Source organism: Pinus tabuliformis, chromosome 1_1 (genome assembly GCF_031772625.1).
Source record: "Pinus tabuliformis cultivar Carrire ecotype Pingquan chromosome 1_1, CPIR1, whole genome shotgun sequence".
Lineage (NCBI taxonomy): Eukaryota > Viridiplantae > Streptophyta > Pinopsida > Pinales > Pinaceae > Pinus > Pinus tabuliformis.
In genome coordinates, this window is record NC_142297.1 from 905,556,851 (window position 1) to 905,580,093 (window position 23,243).

Consider the following 23,243-nt stretch of genomic DNA (forward strand, 5'->3'; position numbering starts at 1 on the left):
TCCCAGATTTTTCAAGAATTGTGTCTCCTTTACAAAAAATGATTAAAAAGAATGCAAACTTTAAATGGGGCCAAGATGAACATGAAGCTTTCAACCTGATCAAACAAGCCATTATTAATGCTCCATCGTTAGCAACTCCAAATTTTTCTGATCCTTTTATTTTGTATACCTTTGCCTCAGATAGATCATATGCTGCAATACTCACTCAAGCAAATCAACAGAAGGCAGAAGCCCCAATTGCTTTTTTTAGTTCCAATTTACAAGGTGCTGAATTGAATTATTCATATGTGGAGAAACAAGCCTATGTTGTTTTTAAAGCAATTAAATACTTCAGACCTTTCTTACTCAAAACACATACCAAGATCATAGTACCATTTCTAGCGGTAAGAAGTCTTCTAGTACAGAAGGATGTGGGTGAGAAAAGGGCAAATTGGGTTACTACCTTACAAGAATACGACGTAGAAATCAAACCAACAAACATTGTAAAAGGTCAAGGCTTTTGCAAACTGCTGGCAGGAGCATCGCTAATGCCTGAAAATCCATCTGAAGAGGTACAAGTGTATGAGGTAAGCCTAAACGATGTTGAGTCATTATATGCTGATATTATTTATTATTTAAAGAATGGATATGCTCCTCCAAATCTTGATCACACCAAGAAAAGAGCCCTGAGGTTAAAAGCCAAACAATATCAACTTGTAAATGACGTTCTTTTCAGAATAAATTATGATTTTGTTCTACTTAGATGTCTTGAGAAAGCTGAAGCTGAAAAAGTTTTGCAGGAACTCCATGATGGGCTAGCAGGTGGACACTACACTAGAGATGCAACTGCTCATAAGATCTTATGCATAGGCTATTACTGGCCCACATTATTCAAGGACGCACATAACTACGTAAGAAAATGGCAAGTCTGTCAAACCGCCACTAGGAGACAAAAGAAACCATCCTTGCCACTGCAACCAGTTACCATCGAACAGCCTTTCGATCAGTGGGGATTAGACATAATAGGTGAGATCGTTCCTCACTCTTCTAAACAACATAGATACATCCTCATAGCGAAAGATTACTTTACTAAATGGGTAGAAGTAGTTCCACTCAAGACGGCTAATGCTGAAAATATCATTGAATTCATAGATCAGTTCATAATCACCAGGTTTGGATTAACTTCTGCTTTAATGTTTGATAATGCATCATACTTTTTTGGTAATACAATGACTGAATTCGCACTCAAAAGGGGATTCAAACTTAAATACTCGGCCAATTATTATCCATAATGGAATGGGTTAGCTGAATCCACAAATAAGAACCTAATTAGAATCATTAAGCGAACCATTGACCAAAATCATAAAAATTGGCATAGGTCTTTAGTATATGCTTTATGGGCAGACCAAATAATGCAGAAAGCCTCTATCAGCACTTCTCCCTTTAATTTAGTTTATGGGAAGAAGTGGTTCTTCCAACACATCTGGCAATTCCCTCTTTAGCCTTAGTTCAGTACATTGATGAAGTACCAACTTCCTCTTTACAACTTAGGCAGCTGGAATTAATTAAACTGGAACAACAACGAGAACGGGCTAAGATTACTCACGCTCATCATCAAGCATTGGTAAAAGCCTCTTTTGATTCCAATATGGTATCCAGAAAAGATTTTCAGATAGGAGATTTAGTTTTAAAATGGGACAAAGCGCATGAGGAAAAGGGAAAACATACAAAATTTCAAAGAATGTGGCTTGGTCCTTTTCAAATTGTAGAAATCATAGGTCCATCGACCTTCATGTTACAAGATTTAGCAGGGAAAAGAGATTCTCTACCTGTTAATGGTCAAATTCTCAAGAAATATTTTCCATAGAAGAATATTCTTCTATTTTTGTAGAGTAGTTGTTTTTCTTTTCATAATAAAACCAGTTGTGAATGGTTACAATAGGAATTTACGAAAAAGACACCAATTCTCTTTCAAATTTTGATCTTTCGCTTGTATAAATAGCAAATCTTTTGGAAAATTGATCTTTATTATTGAAAGATATAGTTAAAAACTCTAGCCTAGATATGATACTAGTTTCAACTTCATAAAATTTGATGAAAACAACCTTTAGTGAGAAATTGCTTTATATCAGTGCAATGAAAAGTATCAATAACAAAATAAAGATTCTCTGTAGAATAGCTATTTCCAAAAACTTTACTATTGTTGTCCAGAGCTATCTTAAGGAAACAATGACTTCCTCCTTACTAAGGGAATCACAACTTTCATAGGAACGATCCAAGGATACACTTTATCTTAAAGAGTGAGAGGTCTCATCACGAGCCGGCTTATCATAATCACAGATATTATAACTTGCTGACTTTGACAATACTGCATACCACAACAGGGCAAAGACTCAAGATTATTGCAATCAAAAGGCAAGGGGTCTCATCACGAGCCAGCTTGTTCAGCAAAGTTATAAATCAGTGAATGACTGTGTCATAAATTGGCTATCAAACCAAGACATTGCTCTTTAAGAATAAAAAGAAAATGAAAGTAGAAAGTGTGGATATGGATTCTTCTTTGGGAATTGTGGGTTTCTTTAAGTAGGATACAGGATCATTGTTGGGTAACAGGTAACCCTGTCGAGGCTATAAACACCTGCTGGCAGCAGAGGCTCTACCTACGACAAATGAGCATATTTAAAACTGGTTTATAGAGAAGACTTTGTTTTATCTTTACAAACCAAGTAATGACTGATGTAAATACAAGGACTAGCTTGAGGCAGCAAATAATCAAAGTTGAAAATAGTTGAAACAAAATGTCATTGACAGGTTAGAATATAATGTACTTTATCTTTCTATAATAAAGTTTAACTTTCTGGAAAATTTTCTGTTTTGGAAGTTTTGAAAATTCAAAAAGCAGCAGAGATAACTGGTTCTTCCAAGTGAATCGCCAATTGTTGTGGCCAACAACAACCCCCCTTCTTATTGAGTGTTATTCCTAATACTAAATAAGTGGGGACCCTTAGTTAAAAATCTAAAAAATCAAAGTAGTGTTTAAATTTCCTTTTCAAATAAAATTACCATCATAAGCTTAGGAAACCCTCTTGGAAAATCCAAAAAAGCTAAGTTTTATGATAAGGTAAAATAAAATCTTTCCTTAGGAAATATCGCATCGCATAAGATAGCGGGATGCCACCTTACAAGCACAATTCCAACATTTGTGAGATCGTGATATGCGATAATAAACAAATATCGCATCGCATTCAGCACAACTCACATTGAAACACTTCAATTTGCCGATATGTGATGACGTCGATCGCCAGATCGCATTTCGCAGAAGATAGGTTAACAAAGATTGTCATGCATAACATTTCTGCGATTTGCGATATTACGATATTACGATTTCACGATACATTGATGCAGTGATAATACGATAATGCGATGTCACGAGCGATAAATTTTGCGATGTTATGATTTTGCGATTTTGCGATGTTGCGATCTGCGATGTTGCGAAGAAAATCGCAAAATCGCTTCATCGCAGATCTTTTGGGCACATTATTCAAGAAACGTATTTTCCCTAAACTGACACCTTGTTATGCACTTTAATGCTAATAAATGAGGTAGTTGCCAGTTATTAATGGATTATGGTTGCATGCTTATCGAAAGAACCATTTCACGTAAGGTGGTATGCTTGATATGTCTGCGGAATTTAAAACTTTTCCCATCACCCTTCCTTGTCATTCATTTTCACTTCTCTTGTGAATTGCAGGAACGGACAACAAAGGCCGATACAAAGCAATACACAGGTTAAAATGGGAAAGAAAAGCAAAGACCCGAGTTCAGAAGAAAATGAAATGGCGCCCTTATATACAGACACGGCCTGTAACAAAGACGCGGGAATAGCTACGTGGGAAGGCATGTATAATCTGCTCGAAGAAGAGAATCCCAGAGTAATGGAAGTAGTTGCTACCGCGAGCTCAAATGGTTCTTCTGAAAAATCCCTTATAGAGCTAGCTTGCTCATTCTTACACCGGATAGCAGCAAGGCCGAAAATCCTCCCATACACGGACATGGTCAAGTGGACACTGGACAGAGTTGATATCAGAAACAAACAATTTAAGACTCAAAGTCAAGAGTTCACAGAAGTATTATTTTTACAAATTTTGAACTTTATATCTGTTGGAAGGAAAAAGTGCAAAAGGCAAAAAACGCATCAAGGAAACCCGGATCAAGAAACAGAGGCAGTTTCCGATGCGCGATTAGCGCTAGGCGCTAATCACGCATCGCTGAGAATTTTTTTTTGAATAGGCAAGCTGCTAATTTACCAGTCACCTGCAAACTCCGAAAACTGCAAGAAAACAAAACCACAGGCAGATTGGAAATAGAGAGCTCAAGAAAAGGCAAAAGCAATTCAAGGGTTAACCAGGTTGAACTGGGATTATTACTGGGCATACTTGGTAAAGCCACATAGCCAGTGGATGACTGTTAAGTGTATCATCAATTCAGACGAAAAAATGGCACCAACTCTTGTTGATTCTGTTTTCTCAGCTCAGCTAAAAACGGAAGTCAGCCAGCCGACTGTTCTCAAACAGATGCTGCATGCGTGCGATTTCAAGGACCAAATACAGAAGTAGTTTAATGTTAGATTTAATTTTAGCTTTAATTTTGTTTTATTTTCCTGAAAAGAGGACGGTCATTTAAACCGCATCCTACATTTTTGTAATAATTTATTTTTAGATTTATTTAGTAGTATTTAAACCCTTCTCATGCATTTAGAGAAGGGTCCTGAAATTTATCAAAAACTTATCCCCAGAACATGCACTTCTGTACCCTCTGAGGAGGTTTTGATGAATGAATGGAACAGGATTTATTGATGTTTGCATTTAATATCTGCTACTGATGTTGCACTTTTGTACTCTTAGTGCATATTTGATCAAGAAGAGATAAATCACGATCACTTGAAGCTCATGAGTAGGACTAGTTATAAATGCTATTTCTATCTCTTAACTATTTCTGCCTTGCGTTAGAGTGATTTCCAGTTTAGTTATTTATATATTAATGTATGAATGGCTGAGTTATCATTTGGCAATTTTGTATGGTGATAGCTATTTATTTATGCTTAGTGTATGAATAGCTCATTATGCGATATGTTTTGCACAACTTTTTCGTCTAACTTTTTATACAAAGTGGTTCATCTGTACTGAATTCTTTTCTCATAACAGCTGAATGATCTTTATTACTAGTTGTTGTTTGAAATCATTTTAGATCGCATAGAAGAAAGATTACACCCCAGGTTAGTGTAGATTTACATATTTCTGTCATTAGAATAATAATTTCCTTATTATTAGATTAGAAATAGATTAGAAGTATTCCATTTAGAAACTGTTAGAAACAGAAATATCAATCTTTCTCACACACACACTGAAATTTGGAAACTGGTCCCATATCCCCAGTCGGACCCGCTATACCAAACAGAAAAGGAGCTGCCAACCAAGGTCTGGACCGGGCGGGTATCCCCCTTGTTGTGGACCCAATTTTTGGGGCTTCAACACTTCCTTCAAGCTTCTCAATGTGTCTAATAGGTCAGAAGAGTGCCCACCCCCATGCTTCTCATCTAATCCATAGGGAGAGTCTCATGAACTGTAGTCTACCATCTTTCTATTCATATTTTATCTTCTTCATGCAAGTATACCATGTCAGCTTAAACCAAAACATAACATAATCAACATACCTTAGTATAGTTCAGGGGAGGATATCTCTTCTGAAAGATTAACTAGATTAGCACAATACATGTATAATCATAATCATATCAATACATAAACATCATTTCAAACATCATCTAGTTACCATGTATGACCATACCGACCACATACCATGATCTCATGCACAACAACTATAAGCATGTCAATGTATGCATAACAGCATATAAACATTGACATCCATAACCAATGTATAGCTAACATACACTCACGAGAAACACATCCAACAACAACACCATCAAATTTCACATGGTGACAAGACTGCAACCATGACCAATGCCATGCATACACTAGAAGCACATAGACCAAAAGTATAAATAATGCATATGCAACCAACATGTATGCATGACCAACACACCACCCATCCAGTCCAAGGAGTGAACCACACACTCATACCACTTTGTAATGCCCTCCTTCCACATTTACCCAAGCTAATCGGCCCACTGGGGTAAACATGTGACGAGAGGCTACTATGTTTTGATTCAAATCCCTGTGTATAGTCAAGGAAGTGGAACCGACAAAACAAAACTAGTTTGACATTCCACACATACTACATAACCTTCAGGAGCCAGCCAACCCTTCTAGGTTTCCAACCCTTGAGACAACTTGTCATTTGACTGATCTAAACCCTTAATCGCTCCCATGATAAGTCATGCATGCATCTTAGGCCTTCTAGTCACTCCAACTACAAGGCATGCCAGCGATGTGCACTTTTTCAAGTAGTTCTGTGACAGTGACCTTGAATTCTAAGCCACTTTTTCAGGGCTAGGTCTCAAGTCACTACCTAGAACTTCATGAAACTTTCATAAATGATAAATAACAATGGACTAGGGCTACTAATGCAATCACTGGTAAAATTATTTGATCTGGACCCTACTAACAATGATAGGTATTTCGTTAAACATGTCACAAATATGTACTCTACAAGTCTTAACAACATACATTGGGAGAATTTTGAGGTCTGAAATGGGCCTCCTAAAAAAAATGTACAACCAAAATAAACTTTATAAGAACCAATATGATTTAAGATGATGATGTCAACCATGGGGGGCGATTCACCATTTTTGGAGTAAAAAAGTTAAAAGATTAAAAAATAATAAAATAATTAAACTACTTTTTCAACTCATATTTTCAACTTATCTCCCTAAGGTTTTACTCAAATTTCAAGCAGGAGTACTCATTGGATGCAAAATTTAATTCCTCATCCAAGGAGTACCTATGTTGCATACTTTTGATGGACCCTGCTACACGAAAAGCGTGATTGCAATCACGTCTTTTCATGTATTTCTCATTTTTTGTGTAGCAGGGTACATCAAAGTGTGAAACATGGGTACTCCTTCGATGAGGAATCAAATTTTACATCCAACAAGTCTTGCTTCTCGAAATTTGAGTAAACCCATAGGGAGATAAGTTGAAAATATGAGTTGAAAAAATAGTTTTTTATTTTTTCCCTTTAAAATTTGATGATGTAATCCAATCTTATTTTATTATTTCCACTATTATTTTATAATTTCCTTAGGAGGCCCATTTTAGAACTCAAATTTCCCCTAATGTTTGGGCATAGGCACCTCATACTTATCTGAGATTCGTAAAGAAGCATTGTTGCCTTATCACAGTAGTTGCATTCTCATCTATTGGGTCATATATTCATTGTACATTCATTTTCTAATCAAAACATGATGAGATCCATACATCAAGTCTTTCATAAAACATACTCATAACCAACATATAACCAATAGAAATAAGAAGGATACAACAACCATAAAAAATCACATATGAACCAATACATTTACACATGAAATACCAAGGAAAGGGAGATTTTATTAATGAATGCATAAGCCAACCATGTTTGGGACTTCCACAAACACCTCGACCATAGATTGGGTTGAACCAAATATTTCTTTCAGTTAATCACCCATGTGCCATATTCCAAGCATGAATGTGGGACTCACAACAAAACCAATCTAGGTTTCCTTAGGATTTACTGCAATCCCCACCGAATCACTAGGTCCTAAATAAGTATGGATGCCTCTAGATCTCTCCATCTACACCATGAGGAATTTTCCTGTCTCTTAGTCTCTAGGATTTACCATATATCTCGCCATTCATCGGTCAACGATTCCTAGGCCTAATCAAGACTCCACCCTCCAAGCTTTACCATATATCCTACCATTCATCGATTGAGGATTCCTGGGCTTGATTGAGGGCACACACCTCTAGGATTTACTGTATATCCCTTCATTCATCAGTCGAGATTCCTTGGCCCACTGCGATACACAAAATCCATCTTTATGGCAATCCCACCTTCTCCGGTCCAAGAATTCCTAGGCCTTTTGTTCTTCTTCAGAGACCACCTTACTTAGTTTCGAAACCATTTAGTAGTCTAGCTTAACCAAATAAAAGAGAACCCATCACACCATGGCTATCTAGAAATGGAAAGGCAAGGCTGAAAATAACTATCACACCTCGAAAAAACCATGCCAATGACAACAAGAGAACCAAATACACACATGCATGTACCATGAATTCCAAATCTAGCAAGGAAATCACACATGCAAATTGATATCTGCAAATAATCCTATTGTGGCTAATTGATATTTCTCTTCCTTACTTGATCTTTGCTTCCCTTTTCCTTTTTTTTTGTTCCTTTTCTTTCTTTGATCCAATGCTAGAGTGCTCTAAGAATTCTCTAAGTATCCAAGAGTGTGAGAGACATAGAATAGACAGAGAGCTCCAAAATTGAACAGACAAAAGGTACCAACTGATCCTCAAAAGCCTTTTTATTAATGAGGCCTCTATTTTCTTCAATTTTCCATTATTTTCCTTCATTTTCTTCCTCACATGAAACTTGTGACCTTTCACCTTCCTTTTCTCCTATTTTCCATTATTTTCATAAATAAAATGTCAATTAATGCCTTATTCCTTTCCGAAGACTTTGCCTTTGCAAATTTCCTTAGCCATAATAGACCAAATGAACACCCACACTAGGATGTTTTTCCTAACATTAAGCGTGGAATACGTGTCCCATGACCTTGGTTATTATTTTTCCTTTATTAACTTTATTACATGGAATTTTTATCAGGGTTGTTACAGAAACTGAATGCAAAACCAATCAAGCATCGACCTTACAGGTTAAATGCAAGATTCAAATAAAAGTTAAATAAAGAGATTAACAAGATGTTGGCTATAGGACTTATATTCCTTGTGGATGAAGCAAAATGGATCATTCTAATTTTCATCCAATATATATATATAAATACCAGGATATCAAGGTGTGTGTTGATTATAGAAGCCATAAAAATGCTTGTGTACATGATATGTTCCCCACTCCTTTCAGTGATAAAGTCTTGGATAACACTGTAGGAAATGAATCTTATTATTTTACTGATGGCTTTTCTAGTTATCACCAAGTCAAGATTGTAGAAGAAGATAAGAATAAGACTATCTTCATAATTCAATGGGCTTCTTATGCCTATAATGTCATGTCGTTCGGTTTGAAGAATTCTCCTGTTGTATTTTCAATAATTGTGATAGCTTACATATGAGATTATATTCGCATGTTTTTTTAGGTTTACATGGATGACTAGACAGTCTCTAGTCTACTAAAGAAACATTCTATTTCCTTAGAGTCATGTTCAATAGGTGCAACTAGCTTCAAATCTCTCTAAATTTGAAGAAATGCATTTTTATTACCCCTTTTGGAACCTTTTTGGGTCACATAGTATGCAAGGAAGGGGTATGTGTGGACTCTTCCAAAGTTGCAGTAATACTGAATATGCCACCACCAACTATTGTGAAGTAGTTTCGATCAACTTTGGGACACACCAGATATTATTGTAGGTTCATCCTGTTAGACTCCGTCTTGTCATCCTGCTGCAGTCAAATTCACCAAGGTTCATTTCTCGTCATTTATAGTCATGGATGGCAACGAGTCTTTAAGAGTTTTTAGGTCTAGGGTTTTGTTGACTTAGCTGCATGAAAGGTTCAGTTCCATTGCTAAGTTTCATAGTCAATAAGGCTTGAGAGTGTTTCTTCTTCAAAACCGTGTTTTGAAGAAGAAATCATCAAATGTGTGTTTTTTAAGAATATGTAATTTGTCAAAGTGTTCCAAAGCTCTACAGATCCTCAATGGCAGCCTTGTTTCAGCTTCAGTAGCTCCTGTCCCTGCAAAAGCACAAACAGAAAGAACATCATCAACAATCAGAGGCAAAGCAAAATAAAGTTGAAAAGAAACATCAAAGTTTCAAATATTGCAAAGAGGGTTCCAGATCGAAGATCAAAATCTATCATACATAATATATTTCCACAATTGTCAATTCATTTGCATCCAGAAAATTCAAGTGAAAGAACGAATTAGTGAGTTGGAGAAACATTTCTTGTGATGGCTTCACCTACTGGGAGTGAGCAACAGCGAAGCATTTTAACTTGATTACTTGAACCTTTAAAGGAACAGTGGATTAAAAAAGAGTTGCAAGATATCTTGGGTTTTGTGAATCTTTTAATTAGAGGCCCAAATACACCAGAGAATGAACTAATGTGGCATATTTTCCACAGAGTCACCATTTTTGAGAGAGCCCTTAAAAGGAGTGGTAGTAAAAAGGCTTCAGTCTCCACCTCTCAAAATGGTTCTGCATTCACTTTTGATGTTGGTTCTTCTCATCCTATGGTTTCTCGCTTATCATGGATGCTGCCTCCTCTCTTCAAGTTGCTTTGCTGTATACATTCACTTTGGTTGCAGCCAATAGTTCAAGAATTTCCAAAAGAGGTGTGCGCTACGCATTGGAGGTGTGCACTACACACTCAGGTGGGCGCTACGCACTGAGCCTCACCGGCCAGTGTAAAAAAACAAAGGCGCTACGCACACAGAGGTGCGCTACGCACTGGGCAGGGGCGCTACCCACACAGCGACAGAGCCCAGAAAATTGTTGTCTTGCCCCTAGTTTCGTATCAAATCGGCTCCATCGACTTGTAACATCCATAAGCGAGTATCTCTGTTTATCTTTTCAAGCAGGATTGGGGACCATATCTCCGTCCAGAGGAAAACAGCGAGTCTATGGCTCAGCTGGTCAGTTGAGGAGATTGATTCATAGCTGAGGAGAATCGCACAGAACACATTTTCCGTGAGTTCAGTTTCAGTCTCTGGGTTTCTAGCACCCATTAGTGAAATTCGGCGATGTGGGGCTGGACTCCAGTCTTCCGCAGTCAGCTTTCCTACGAAGAAGGTTTTCCAGACTTTCAGTGGCCTAAAAGTTGGTGTAGCTTGCGAATCTGAAGCATCCTTCTTTAGTCATGAGACAAATGCAGTTCTTTGGTCTTCAGTTTGCAGGTCAAAGTCAACAGAAAATCAACAGATTGTTCAGAAAGCTGGTCAGATTCGGGCATCAACATTTAATGTTACTATTCTTGGAGCTGCAGGAGGGATTGGACAACCTCTTTCATTGTTGATTAAAATGTCTCCTTTGATTTCTGGTTTGCATCTTTATGATATTGCAAATGTGAAAGGAGTTGCTGTAGATCTCAGCCACTGTAACACTCCAGCAGAGGTTCTAGATTTTACCGGGCCAGCTGAATTGGAAAATTCTTTGAAGGGTGTGGTTTTCGTGGTCATCCCGGTAGGAGTTCCAAGAAAGCCAGGCATGACTCGAGATGACCTTTTCAACATCAATGCTGGTATAGTGAGGACCTTGGTAAGAAGCTGTTGCAAATAACTGTCCCAATGCTTTCATTCAAATCATCAGTAACCCTGTAAATTCAACTCTAGCCATTGCCGCTGAGGTGCTCAAGCAGAAAGGTGTATATGATCCTAAAAAGCTCTTTGGTGTCACCACCTTGGATGTTGTTAGAGAAAACACTTTTGTTGCTCAGAAAAAGAATCTAAGACTTATCGATGTTGATGTGCTAGTTGTTGGAGGTCATGCTGGGATCACCATTCTTCCATTACTGTCCAAAAAAAATCCTTCTGTAACATTCACCTAGGAGGAGATCGAAGGGCTAATGGTTAGAATTCAAAACGCGGGAACTGAAGTTGTGGAAGCAAGAGCAGGTGCTGGATCTGCAACACTGTCCATGGCTTATGCTGCTGCGAGATTTGTTGAATCTCCTCTCCGTGCACTTGATGGTGATCCAGATGTGTACGAGTGTTCCTATATTCAGTCTGAACTGACAGAATTACCTTTCTTTGCATCTAGGATTAAACTTGGGAAACAAGGTGTTGAAGCAGTGATTTCCTCAGTTCTTGAGGGGCTCACTGAGTATGAACAGAAAGCCCTAGAAGCTCTGAAGCCAGAGTTGAAGGCAAGCATTGAAAAAGGCATTGTGTTTTCAAACAAGCAAGCATGCTTGAATACATTCCATTTAACTTGGAATTGTAGGACAAATAAGACGAGCAGCATACAGTACCGCTTTAGGGAGCCATAATTTTTGCAGTTTAGGCATAGATTTTAAGTTTCGATCTGATCTTGACAACTCCGTGTTAGAGGATAAGCATGTGTAACATAATACGAAAGACGCAGCAACTTCCTTTTGCATCTTCAACAGCTGCACAACCCATATTAACACCTTGGCTTCGCATGAAAGAGCTGGCCAAGATAGAGAAGATCAACTTTCAAACTTTCCGCTGCTTTTGAAGAAGTTACACGTGAGCATTGTGAAAAAGAAGGAGATAAAAAGTAAAAGTGCTAGTTTTATTAAAAATTGGTTTTTATTTAAAATAGCAAATGAAAAATGCCAAGTCAAAATACGCCTAAAATAAAGTGAAGAATACTTGCCACAGCAGAGAACAAGATTCGATTGCCTATGTTTATCTTCAGTAATGGGATTGACACCTATAAGTGCCACCTCTTCATCAGTTATCAACAGATTCAAGTAGAAAATGGAGCGCTATTCTATCTTCAGAAACACTGATTGGCTTTTTAGTTTTGTTTGTTTAATGATGATAAAACCATCCCTTATTTTGGTCGATGGGTGTTTTCAGAGTTGAGTCTATTTATTGTATTAAAAAAAATCACTTGGAGGAGAGAGTGCTGAGAGGTGCGTGGAGGAGAACAAAGAGCTTTATTGTACAGTTGTTTGATAGAGGAATAATTGAATGGTCAGCTCTGATTTGTAAGATTCTTGTGGTGTGAAAGTTTAGCATTTGTCTTTTCTTCTGTTTTCATATGTTTCCTTGTTATGTTCACAGTCCATTCATAATCGTTCAAGCTGAATGCTTTTGCAGTAAGATAGGTAGAATCCAATTTATTTGCTTTGCCTTGAAACAGCGTCAGTATTTGTGTAATTTTCTTCTGTTGGAAAGGACTCATTGTTTAATGCCCTTTTCTGTTTTCTTAAACACTCTTTACATTGCCATTTAATTTCAATTTAATTGTTAAAATTCACTCCTACCTCGCCTTATGGATTAACCTGTGCCTTTGATTAAATCTCTGCTCTTGCTGTCTTTGCCCCACACAGCCCAGAAAACCCAATCATTTATTAAAAACCCCTTTCCATATCAATTTACTAGCCTAAAATCAGTTCCCTTTTAAAGTCATCTCAGCCCCTTTTAGAAGACTTTTTGTTGAGATAGACTGGAGAGAGCCCTCTCCTGTCCTCTTAGGGCTAGCTACGAGGCTAAGCTTGGTTTGATGTTGCCTCAAGTTTTGCCTTCCTCAGCCTGAGGCAGATTTGAGCGCTAACATAGTGGCGACCATACTGGGGAAGATGGTTTGCTATTGATGTGACATTCGACTTGTTGATTGTCTTGTCCCAGTACATGAAATCAAGTTGCAAATCTGATGCTGATGGTGGATAGCAGTCGAACACATATGAAGGCTGAAACATTCACCTGGCGACTCCAACTTGATCCAGACATTCCAATGCTCGCTGATCCATTTATGCAATGGTAGGGTATGTGGCAAACCCTGCACTGTGTGAAGCTGTAAAAGAAGTAAGAAATCAGTTAGCAGATTTTGAAATTAATGAAGATTTTTTCAGTGCCTTGCTTCAATGTTTGAAATCTCCGAAGTTTCCTCTTGAAGCTAGAACTGGTTTCTGCGAGTTAGTTGTTGAAAAAATTGAGAAGGAGATTCAGTATTTGAATGAGCAGATCCAGTCATATGATTTCCAAGACCCTAAAAAGTTCTTGGAAACTCTTCCTCCTTCGAAACAAGAAATGCTAGAGTTGCCTACAGATGTTTGCATTGACAGTGTGCAGCTGGAGGTATGTATTGCGGAGTTGGGGCAGCAAACAGAGTCTAGCTTTCGTGATCCTATTGCAACATACATGGAAATGTTTTTCAGTTTGATTGATAGATCAGGTTGTCTTTTACGTGACCAGGTTCATTACGTGCATGAAGGGCTGCCAGCAATTGCATCTGTGATCTGGTTGAAGCACTCTCAAGCGGCATCATTTTCAGGTTTACTTGAATGGTTAATCTGGCATTTCAGGATTACCTGAACTATTATTTTTGTAGCCAAGTAGGGTAAATTTTGTAAATAAATAAGCAGCCAAAAGGCATCATTTTGTTCCAGTTTAGTTTGAAGTTTGCCGAGTCAACTTTTTAATCATTTCAATCAGTTTCCAGTGAATAAATTAATCGTGTCGTTTCTTCGCAATAATGACTCCATTACCCAATGGATAGAGGCATTGTCTGCTCTCCCAAAGCTCTGCGGTTCTTGGCACCTCCAAGAAGTGGCAGCTGCCATCCTCATTGGAGCCAATGTTAGACTCCGTCTTGTCAGCCTGCTGCAGTCAAATTCACCAAGGTTCATTTCTTGTCATTTATAGTCATGGATGGCAACGAGTCTTTAAGAGTTTTTAGGTTTAGGGTTTTGTTGACTTAGCCGCATGAAAGGTTCAGTTTCCATTGCTAAGTTTCATAGTCAATAAGGCTTGAGAGTGTTTCTTCTTCAAAACCCTGTTTTGAAGAAGAAATCATCAAATGTGTTTTTTTAGAATATGTAATTTGTCAAAAGTGTTCCAAAACTCTACAGCTCCTCAATGGCAGCCTTGTTTCAGCTTCAGTAGCTCCTGTCCCTGCAAAAGCACAAACAGAAAGAACATCATCAGCAATCAGAGGCAAAGCAAAATAAAGTTGAAAAGAAACATCAAAGTTTCAAATATTGCAAAGAGGGTTCCAGATCGAAGATCAAAATCTATCATACATAATATATTTCCACAATTGTCAATTCATTTGCATCTAGAAAATTCAAGTGAAAGAATGAATTAGTGAGTTGGAGAAACATTTCTTGTGATGGCTTCAACTGCTGGGAGTGAGCAACAGCAAAGCGTTTTAACTTGGTTACTTGAACCTTTAAAGGAACAGTGGATTAAAAAAGAGTTGCAAGATATCTTGAATTTGGTGAATCTTTTAATTAGAGGCCCAAATACACCAGAGAATGAACTAATGTGGCATATTTTCCACAGAGTCACCATTTTTGAGAGAGCCCTTAAAAGGAGTGGTAGTAAAAAGGCTTCTGTCTCCACCTCTCAAAATGGTTATGCATTCACTTTTGATGTTGGTTCTTCTCATCCTATGGTTTCTCACTTATCATGGATGCTGCCTCCTCTCTTCAAGTTGCTTTGCTGTATACATTCACTTTGGTTGCAGCCAATAGTTCAAGAATTTCCAAAAGAGGTGTGCGCTACGCGTTGGAGGTGTGTGCTACACACTCAGGTGGGCGCTACGCACTGAGCCTCACTGGCCAGTGTAAAAAAAAAAAAGGCACTACGCACACAGAGGTGCACTACGCACTGGGCAGGGGCACTACCCACACAGCGACAGAGCCCAGAAAATTGTTGTCTTGCCCCTAGTTTCGTATCAAATCGGCTCTGTAACATCCATAAGCGAGTATCTTTGTTTATCTTTTCAAGCAGGATTGGGGACCATATCTCCGTCCAGAGGAAAACAGCGAGTCTGTGGCTCAGCTGGTCAGTTGAGGAGATTGATTCATAGCTGAGGAGAATCGCACAGAACACATTGTCCATGAGTTCAGTTTCAGTCTCTGGGTTTCTAGCACCCATTAGTGAAATTCGACGATGTGGGGCTGGACTCTAGTCTTCCGCAATCAGCTTTCCTACGATGAAGGTTTTCCAGACTTTCAGTGGCCTGAAAGCTGGTGTAGCTTGCGAATCTGAAGCATCCTTCTTTAGTCATGAGACAAATGCAGTTCTTTGGTCTTAAGTTTGCAGGTCAAAGTCAATAGAAAATCAACAGATTGTTCAAAAAGCTGGTCAGATTCGGGCATCAACATTTAAGGTTGCTATTCTTGGAGCTGCAAGAGGGATTGGACAACCTCTTTCACTGTTGATTAAAATATCTCCTTTGATTTCTGGTTTGCATCTTTATGATATTGCAAATGTGAAAGGAGTTGTTGCAGATCTCAGCCACTGTAACACTCCAGCACAGGTTCTAGATTTTACCGGGCCAGCTGAATTGGCAAATTCTTTGAAGGGTGCGGATGTCGTGGTCATCCCGGCAGGAGTTCCAAGAAAGCCAAGCATGACTCAAGATGACCTTTTCAACATCAATGCTGGTATAGTGAGGACCTTGGTAGAAGCTGTTGCAGATAACTATCCCAATGCTTTCATTCAAATCATCAGTAACCTTGTAAATTCAACTGTAGCCATTGCCGCTGAGGTGCTCAAGCAGAAAGGTGTATATGATCCTAAAAAGCTCTTTGGTGTCACCACCTTGGATGTTGTTAGAGCAAACACTTTTGTTGCTCGGAAAAAGAATCTAAGACTTATCGATGTTGATGTGCTAGTTGTTGGAGGTCATGTTGGGATCACCATTCTTCCATTACTGTCCAAAACAAAGCCTTCTGTAACATTCACCCAGGAGGAGATCGAAGGGCTAACGGTTAGAATTCAGAACGCGGGAACTGAAGTTGTGGAAGCAAGAGCAGGTGCTGGATCTGCAACACTGTCCATGGCTTATGCTGCTGTGAGATTTGTTGAATCTTCTCTCCGTGCACTTGATGGTGATCCAGATGTGTACGAGTGTTCCTATATTCATTCTAAACTGACAAATTACCTTTCTTTGCATCTAGGATTAAACTTGGGAAACAAGGTGTTGAAGCAGTGATTTCCTCAGTTCTTGAGGGGCTCACTGAGTATGAACAGAAAACCCTAGAAGCTCTGAAGCCGGAGTTGAAGGCAAGCATTGAAAAAGGCATTGTGTTTGCAAACAAGCAAGCATGCTTGAATACATTCCATTTAACTTGGAATTGTAGGACAAATAAGACGAGCAACATACACTACCGCTTTAGGGAGCCATAATTTTTGCAGTTTAGGCATAGATTTTAAGTTTCGATCTGATCTTGAGAACTCCGTGTCAGAGGATAAGCATGTGTAACATAATACGAAAGACGCAACAACTTCTTTTTGCATCTTCAACAGCTGCACAACCCATATTAACACCTTGGCTTCGCATGAAAGAGCTGGCCAAGATAGAGAAGATCAACTTTCAAACTTTCCGCTGCTTTTGAAGAAGTTACACGTGAGCATTGTGAAAAAGAAGGAGATAAAAAGTAAAAGCGCTAGTTTTATTAAAAATTGGTTTTTATTTAAAATAGCAAATGAAAAATGCCAAGTCAAAATACGCCTAAAATAAAATGAAGAATACTTGCCACAGCAGAGAACAAGATTCGATTGCCTATGTTTATCTTCAGTAATGGGATTGACACCTATAAGTGCCACCTCTTCATCAGTTATCAACAAATTCAAGTAGAAAATGGAGCGCTATTCTATCTTCAAAAACGCTGATTGGCTTTTTAGTTTTGTTTGTTTAATGATGATAAAACCATCCCTTATTTTGGTTGATGGGTGTTTTCAGATTTGAGTCTATTTATTTTATTAAAAAAAATCACTTGGAGGAGAGAGTGCTGAGAGGTGCGTGGAGAAGAACAGAGAGCTTTATTGTACAGTTGTTTGACAGAGGAATAATCGAATGGTCAGCTCTAATTTGTAAGATTCTTGTGGTGTGAAAGTTTAGCATTTGTCTTTTCTTCTGTTTTCATATGTTTCCTTGTTATGTTCACAGTCCATTCATAATCGTTCAAGCTGAATGCTTTTGCAGTAAGATAGGCAGAATCCAATTTATTTGCTCTGCCTTGAAACAGCGTCAGTATTTGTGTAATTTTCTTCTGTTGGAAAGGACTCATTGTTTAATTCCCTTTTCTGCTTTCTTAAACAGTCTTTATATTGCCATTTAAATTCAATTTAATTGTTAATCTTCACTCCTACCTCGCCTTATGAATTAACCTGTGCCTTTGATTAAATCTCTGCTCTTGCTGTCTTTGCCCCACACAGCCCAGAAAACCCAATCATTTATTAAAAACCCCTTTCCATATCAATTTACTAGCCTAAAATCAGTTCCCTTTTAAAGTCATCTCAGCCCCTTTTAGAAGACTTTTTGCCGAGATAGACTGGAGAGAGCCCTCTCCTGTCCTCGTAGGGCTAGCTACGAGGCTGAGCTTGGTTTGATGTTGCCTCGATTTTTGCCTTCCTCAGCCTGAGGCAGATTTGAGCGCTAACACATCCAAAATTATGCTTTAATCATTTCACTACTAGATAAGCTTTTAATGAAATCTAAACGGTTTCTTTGGTCTGTTGAATGTGATCATGAATTTGACACCCTCAAAGAGAAACTCACAATTGCACCAATTTTGGTTTATCCCAAATGAATAAATAATTCCATGTTCATATAGATGCATCCAGGATTGAGTCAAGGGCTATTTTAATGCAATCGGTAGAAGGTAACTTGAACCATCCCATTTATTTCACCAGTAGAAAAATTTATACTATAGAGAAGAATTACACAACCATAGAGAGGGAGGCTCTTTCTATGGTGTACTCCCTCCAGAACTATTGATTTGTGTTATATTCTTTCCACGACTAGCCCACGTAGTTAATTGGGGAGTTAGAGGGGGGCCGGAGCCCCCCCTCCGTTGCGCCGATTACATAGCAGGGGGGTCACAAGGGGTTTGAAGGGTGCATGTAACCCCACTCTATGGGGTCCGTGGCAGTGCCTCGGAAAATTTTGGTTTTGGAACCTATGTTAGGTTGGGTGGACCCACCTATGGTTTTGTGCATGATTTTCGCACATGTTTTTGGGCGCGATGGTTTTCGGTCCATGGTATTGGATTCTTCGGCATGTATAAATATCTATTATAAAATTGAAAGGAACATAATAAAAAATCAAGCTGGTAGTCCCGGTTTTGGGATCCAGGGGAAAATCTCTGTGTATATGTGTTTTATGTGTTATGCTCTCGCATTGTTTATTTTATGTGTTTTAGAATTCGTATGTAGGTAATTTCTGTACGGGGTTAAAACCTACATTTGGTATCGGAGTTGTTTTGGCTTCAAGGGGATGCCTTTGTTGCTGAGGGGTTTCGCTCGGGCCTGTGCTAGACCCTGTTCAGTGGGAGATCTATGAGATCGATTCTGGTGGTGAAAGAAGATGGCGAGCAGTGGAAAGATAGAGATCGAGAAATTTAATGGTCAGAGTTTTGAGTTGTGGAAACTCAAGATGGAGGATCTGTTGGTGGATAAAGATCAGTGGATCACGGTAGATCTGGGTACTAAACCAACAGGAGTGTCTAATGAAGAATGGAAGAAGTTGTATCGGAAGGCAAAGAGCACAATATGATTGTGTGTCTCAGATTCAGTATTGCTAAATGTATTAGGGGAAGCTACAGTGAAGGCTTTGTGGGACAAGTTAGGGACTTTGTACCAATCTAAGTCTCTGGTGAATAAACTATTCTTGTGGAAAAAGTTATATAACCTGAGGATGAAAGATGGAGACTCAGTGATAGAGCATCTGAACGCATTTAATATTGTAGTAATTCAGTGAGCATATGTTGATATTAAAATTTCAGATGAAGAGAAGTGCACCAATTTGTTGTGTTCTCTACCAGATTCATGAGATAGTCTAGTTATTGCAATAGGTATCAATGCAACCGCCTTGTAGTTTGATGAAATAGTCTTATCCTTGCTGACGGAGGAGATGAGATGGAAAAATATGGAGAGCCAAAATGGTGATGCCTTGTCTGTATGAGGACGGTCCTAGAATAGAAACAAAAATAAGTCATCGAGTAGGAGATCTAAATCTAGAGGGAGATCTAAATCTCCAAGAAAACCTGTAAAGCTGGTGTACTGGAAATGTGGAAAGGTAGGGCACTACAAAAGCGACTGTAAATCTAAAGGTCCTGAAAAAGGAAAGGGATCTGATGATGCTCCTTCTGCGGAGGTGAAAACCACCTCAGATGAAGGTGGGGATGTGTACTTGGCTTCTTCAAGTGCACATGTAGATAATGAGGCATGGTTGATTGACTCAGGTGCATCCTTTCACTTCACTCCCCATAGAGAGTGGTTTTGTGAGTATGAGAAATACGATGGTGGTGATGTCTTCTTAGGGGATGATAGGAAGGCAAGAATCATTGGTCGGGGAAAAGTAAAGTTGAAGTTGCAAGGTGGAAGGCTTAGAACACTTCCGGGTGTTCAACATATTCCTGCATTAGCCAGAAATCTGATTTCTATAAGCAATTTGGATGATGCAGGTGTAAAAACAGTGTTCGAGAAGGATACCTGCAAGATGGTTCGGGGAGCACCGGTATTGATGCAGGGAGTTGGGATTGGAACTCTGTACAAGCTGCAAGGTAGCACGGTTGTTGATGGGTGGAACAGTTCTGTGGTTCCTGAAAGTGGAGCATAAAATCTAGTGGTCTATGGAGAGAAGACCATGTTGTGGCATCAAAGGGCCTTCAAATACTTCATGGTAAAGATATGGTAGAAGGTATCAGTAATAGCTCTCTGGATTTTGATTTTTGTGAAAATTGTGTATATGGGAAGCAAAATCGGGTGAGTTTCCCCTCTGGTGGTAAGAGGGAAAAACATATATTAGATCTTGTGCACAGTGATGTGTTTCGACCTGTGAAGGTTCCATCACTGGGTAAGTCTATGTACTATGTATCATTTATAGATGACTTCCCAAGGAATACATGGATATATTTCCTTAAGAAGAAATCTGAAGTCTTTGATAGGTTTAAAGAATTTAAGGCTCTGGTGGAAAACTAGACAGAGAAGAAGATAAAGGTGCTGAGGATAGATAACGGTGGAGAGTTTTGCAGTAAGGAATTTGAAGAATTCTGTAAGAAGTTTGGTATAGCACAGCAGAAGACTACTCCATATACACCTCAGAAAAATGGAGTTGCAGAAAGAATGAACAAGACGTTGATGGAAAGGGCAAGAAGCATGCTCAGTGGTGTCGGGTTAGGATAGGAATTCTGGGTAGAGACGGTGGAGACAGCATGTTACCTGGTCAATAGATCACCTTCATCAGTGTTGGAGGATAAGACTCCACAAGAGGTATGGACTGGTAAGAAACCCTCTCTTTCACATCTAAGGGTATTTGGATGTGATGCATATGTACATGTTCCAAAGGAGAAATGAACCAAGTTGGATAGTAAATCTGAAAAGTGCACCTTTATTGGGTATAAGGATGGTTTAAAGGGTTATAAGCTTTGGAACCCAGTAATAAGGAAGGTTGTGTACAACCGAGATGTGGTGTTCAGAGAGGTGAAAGATGTTATTAAACATGAAGTCCAACCAAAGGAACCTGAGAAGATAGAGTTTGAGCTGAAGGAGGAAGAATCAGACTGTACAACATAGGAGGAATCAGAAGACGAAGAACCACAAACTCAGGGTGTGAGAAGATCAGTGCGAGAAAGAAGGCAGCCAAAAAGGTATAGTCCATCTGCTTTTTGTTCAAATTTTTCTTTATCTATTATTGATGATGATCCCAGAACTGTGAAGTAAGCAGTAGATTCAAAGGATGGAAAACTCTGGAAAGAGGCCATGGTTGATGAAATGGCATCTTTGCACAAAAATGAGGCTTGGGATCTGGTGGAGTTGCCAGCTAGAAGGAAACCCATTGCAGGAAATGGGTGTTCAAGAAGAAGACAAATGCAGAAGGAAAGGTGGAGAAATACAAAGCTCAATTGGTAGCAAAAGGTTATTCCCAGGTGCCAGGAATTGATTTTGGTGATATTTTTTCTCCTGTTGCCAAGGTAACTTCTATTAGATTACTTTTATCTGTTGTTGTTGCTTTTGATTTTGAGGTAGAACAGATGGATGTGAAGACAAAATTTCTTCACGGGGATTTGGAAGAGGAAATCTACATGAAGCAACCTTAAGGCTTTGCGATGAAGGGTAAGAAAGAACTGGTATGCAAGTTAAAGAAGTCTCTGTATTGGTTAAAATAGTCACCAAGGATGTGGTATCAGAAATTTGATACATTTATACAGGGACTCGGCTTCACCAAAAGCAAAGTAGATCACTGTGTGTATTTTAAATTAATTGGTGACCATGTTATTTATTTGGTCTTGTATGTGGATGATATGTTGCAGTTGGAAATGACAAAGAAATTATCCAGGATTTGAAGACCCAATTGTCCTCCAAATTCGACATGAAAGATCTTGGTGCTACAACTATATTTTGGGCATGGAAATTAAAAGAGATCGGGCAAAGAGGAAGCTCTGGTTAAACCAGAGGAACTATGTCGAGACAATATTGTAGAGATTTAATATGCAAGATAGTAAATCGGTGAAGGTTCCTATTCCTGTAGGTGTAAAGTTATCTACTGAGCAGTGTCCCAAGACACAAGAAGAGGAAGAGGACATGTCCTATGTTCCATATGCAAGTGCAGTTAGTAGCCTGATGTATGAAATGGTCTGTACTAGACCAGACATTGCACATGTAGTGGGAGTATTGAACAGGTTTATGTCAAAACCAGGAAAGGAGCATTGGCCAACAGTGAAGCAGGTTTTCAGGTATTTGCGTAGCACTAGTGATTATGGTTTGTGCTACCAAGGAAGACCAGGATTGCACAGAGTGTTGGATATTCGTGGCTTTGTTGATGTAGACTAGGCTGGAGATCTGGATCAAAGAAGATCTACAAGTGGGTATGTGTTTAACCTATTTGTAGGTGCAGTCAATTGGATGAGTAAGAAACAATCTATAGTGGCACTATCAACTACAGAGGCAAAATACATGGCAGCCACTCATGCAAGCAAGGAAGCAGTTTGGTTGTAGAGATTGTGTTCATGTATGGGATTAGTATAGGGAGCTATAAGGATAGACTGTGACAACCAAAGTGCAGTTTTCTTGGCAAAGAACCTTGCATATCATTCAAAGACAAAGCACATTGATGTTCAGTATCACTTTGTGAGGGATATGATAGAAGACAAAAAGGTGTTGCTAGTAAAGGTGGACACTTTGAAGAATACTGTAGATGCATTGACAAAATCTATGAGCTCTGAGAAGTCCTCTTGGTGTAGAGAAACAATGGGCATTGCAGGGCTGGATAAATGACTAAGCTCTCTTGTGGCCCCCTATGGAAAGAAAACAACAAGTGGGAGAATGTTGGGTTGTGTTATATTCTTTCCACGACTAGCCCACGTAGTTAAGCGGGGGATTAGACGGGTGGCGAAGCCCTCCCTCCATTGCGCCGATTGCATAGCAGGGGGGTCACAGGGGGTTTGAGG

The 23,243-nt window shown here is 38.9% G+C and overlaps 1 protein-coding gene and 2 pseudogenes across 1 annotated transcript in view; all 3 read left to right on the forward strand.

Annotated features, from left to right (window-relative positions):
- LOC149217335 (malate dehydrogenase, chloroplastic-like) overlaps positions 1-11,696 on the forward strand; it is a 100,184-nt gene extending 88,488 nt beyond the window's left edge. Inside the window, exons 2-4 of the mRNA XM_089390187.1 lie at positions 10,732-10,785; positions 10,872-11,390; positions 11,482-11,696. Of these exons, the coding sequence (XP_089246313.1) occupies positions 10,732-10,785; positions 10,872-11,390; positions 11,482-11,696 (788 nt within the window). The remainder of the gene's footprint in view (positions 1-10,731; positions 10,786-10,871; positions 11,391-11,481) is intronic.
- Positions 10,930-12,137, forward strand: LOC149217336 (malate dehydrogenase, chloroplastic pseudogene; annotated as a pseudogene).
- Positions 12,138-15,778: 3,641 nt separating this feature from the next.
- Positions 15,779-16,977, forward strand: LOC149217337 (malate dehydrogenase, chloroplastic pseudogene; annotated as a pseudogene).
- Positions 16,978-23,243: the final 6,266 nt, after the last annotated feature.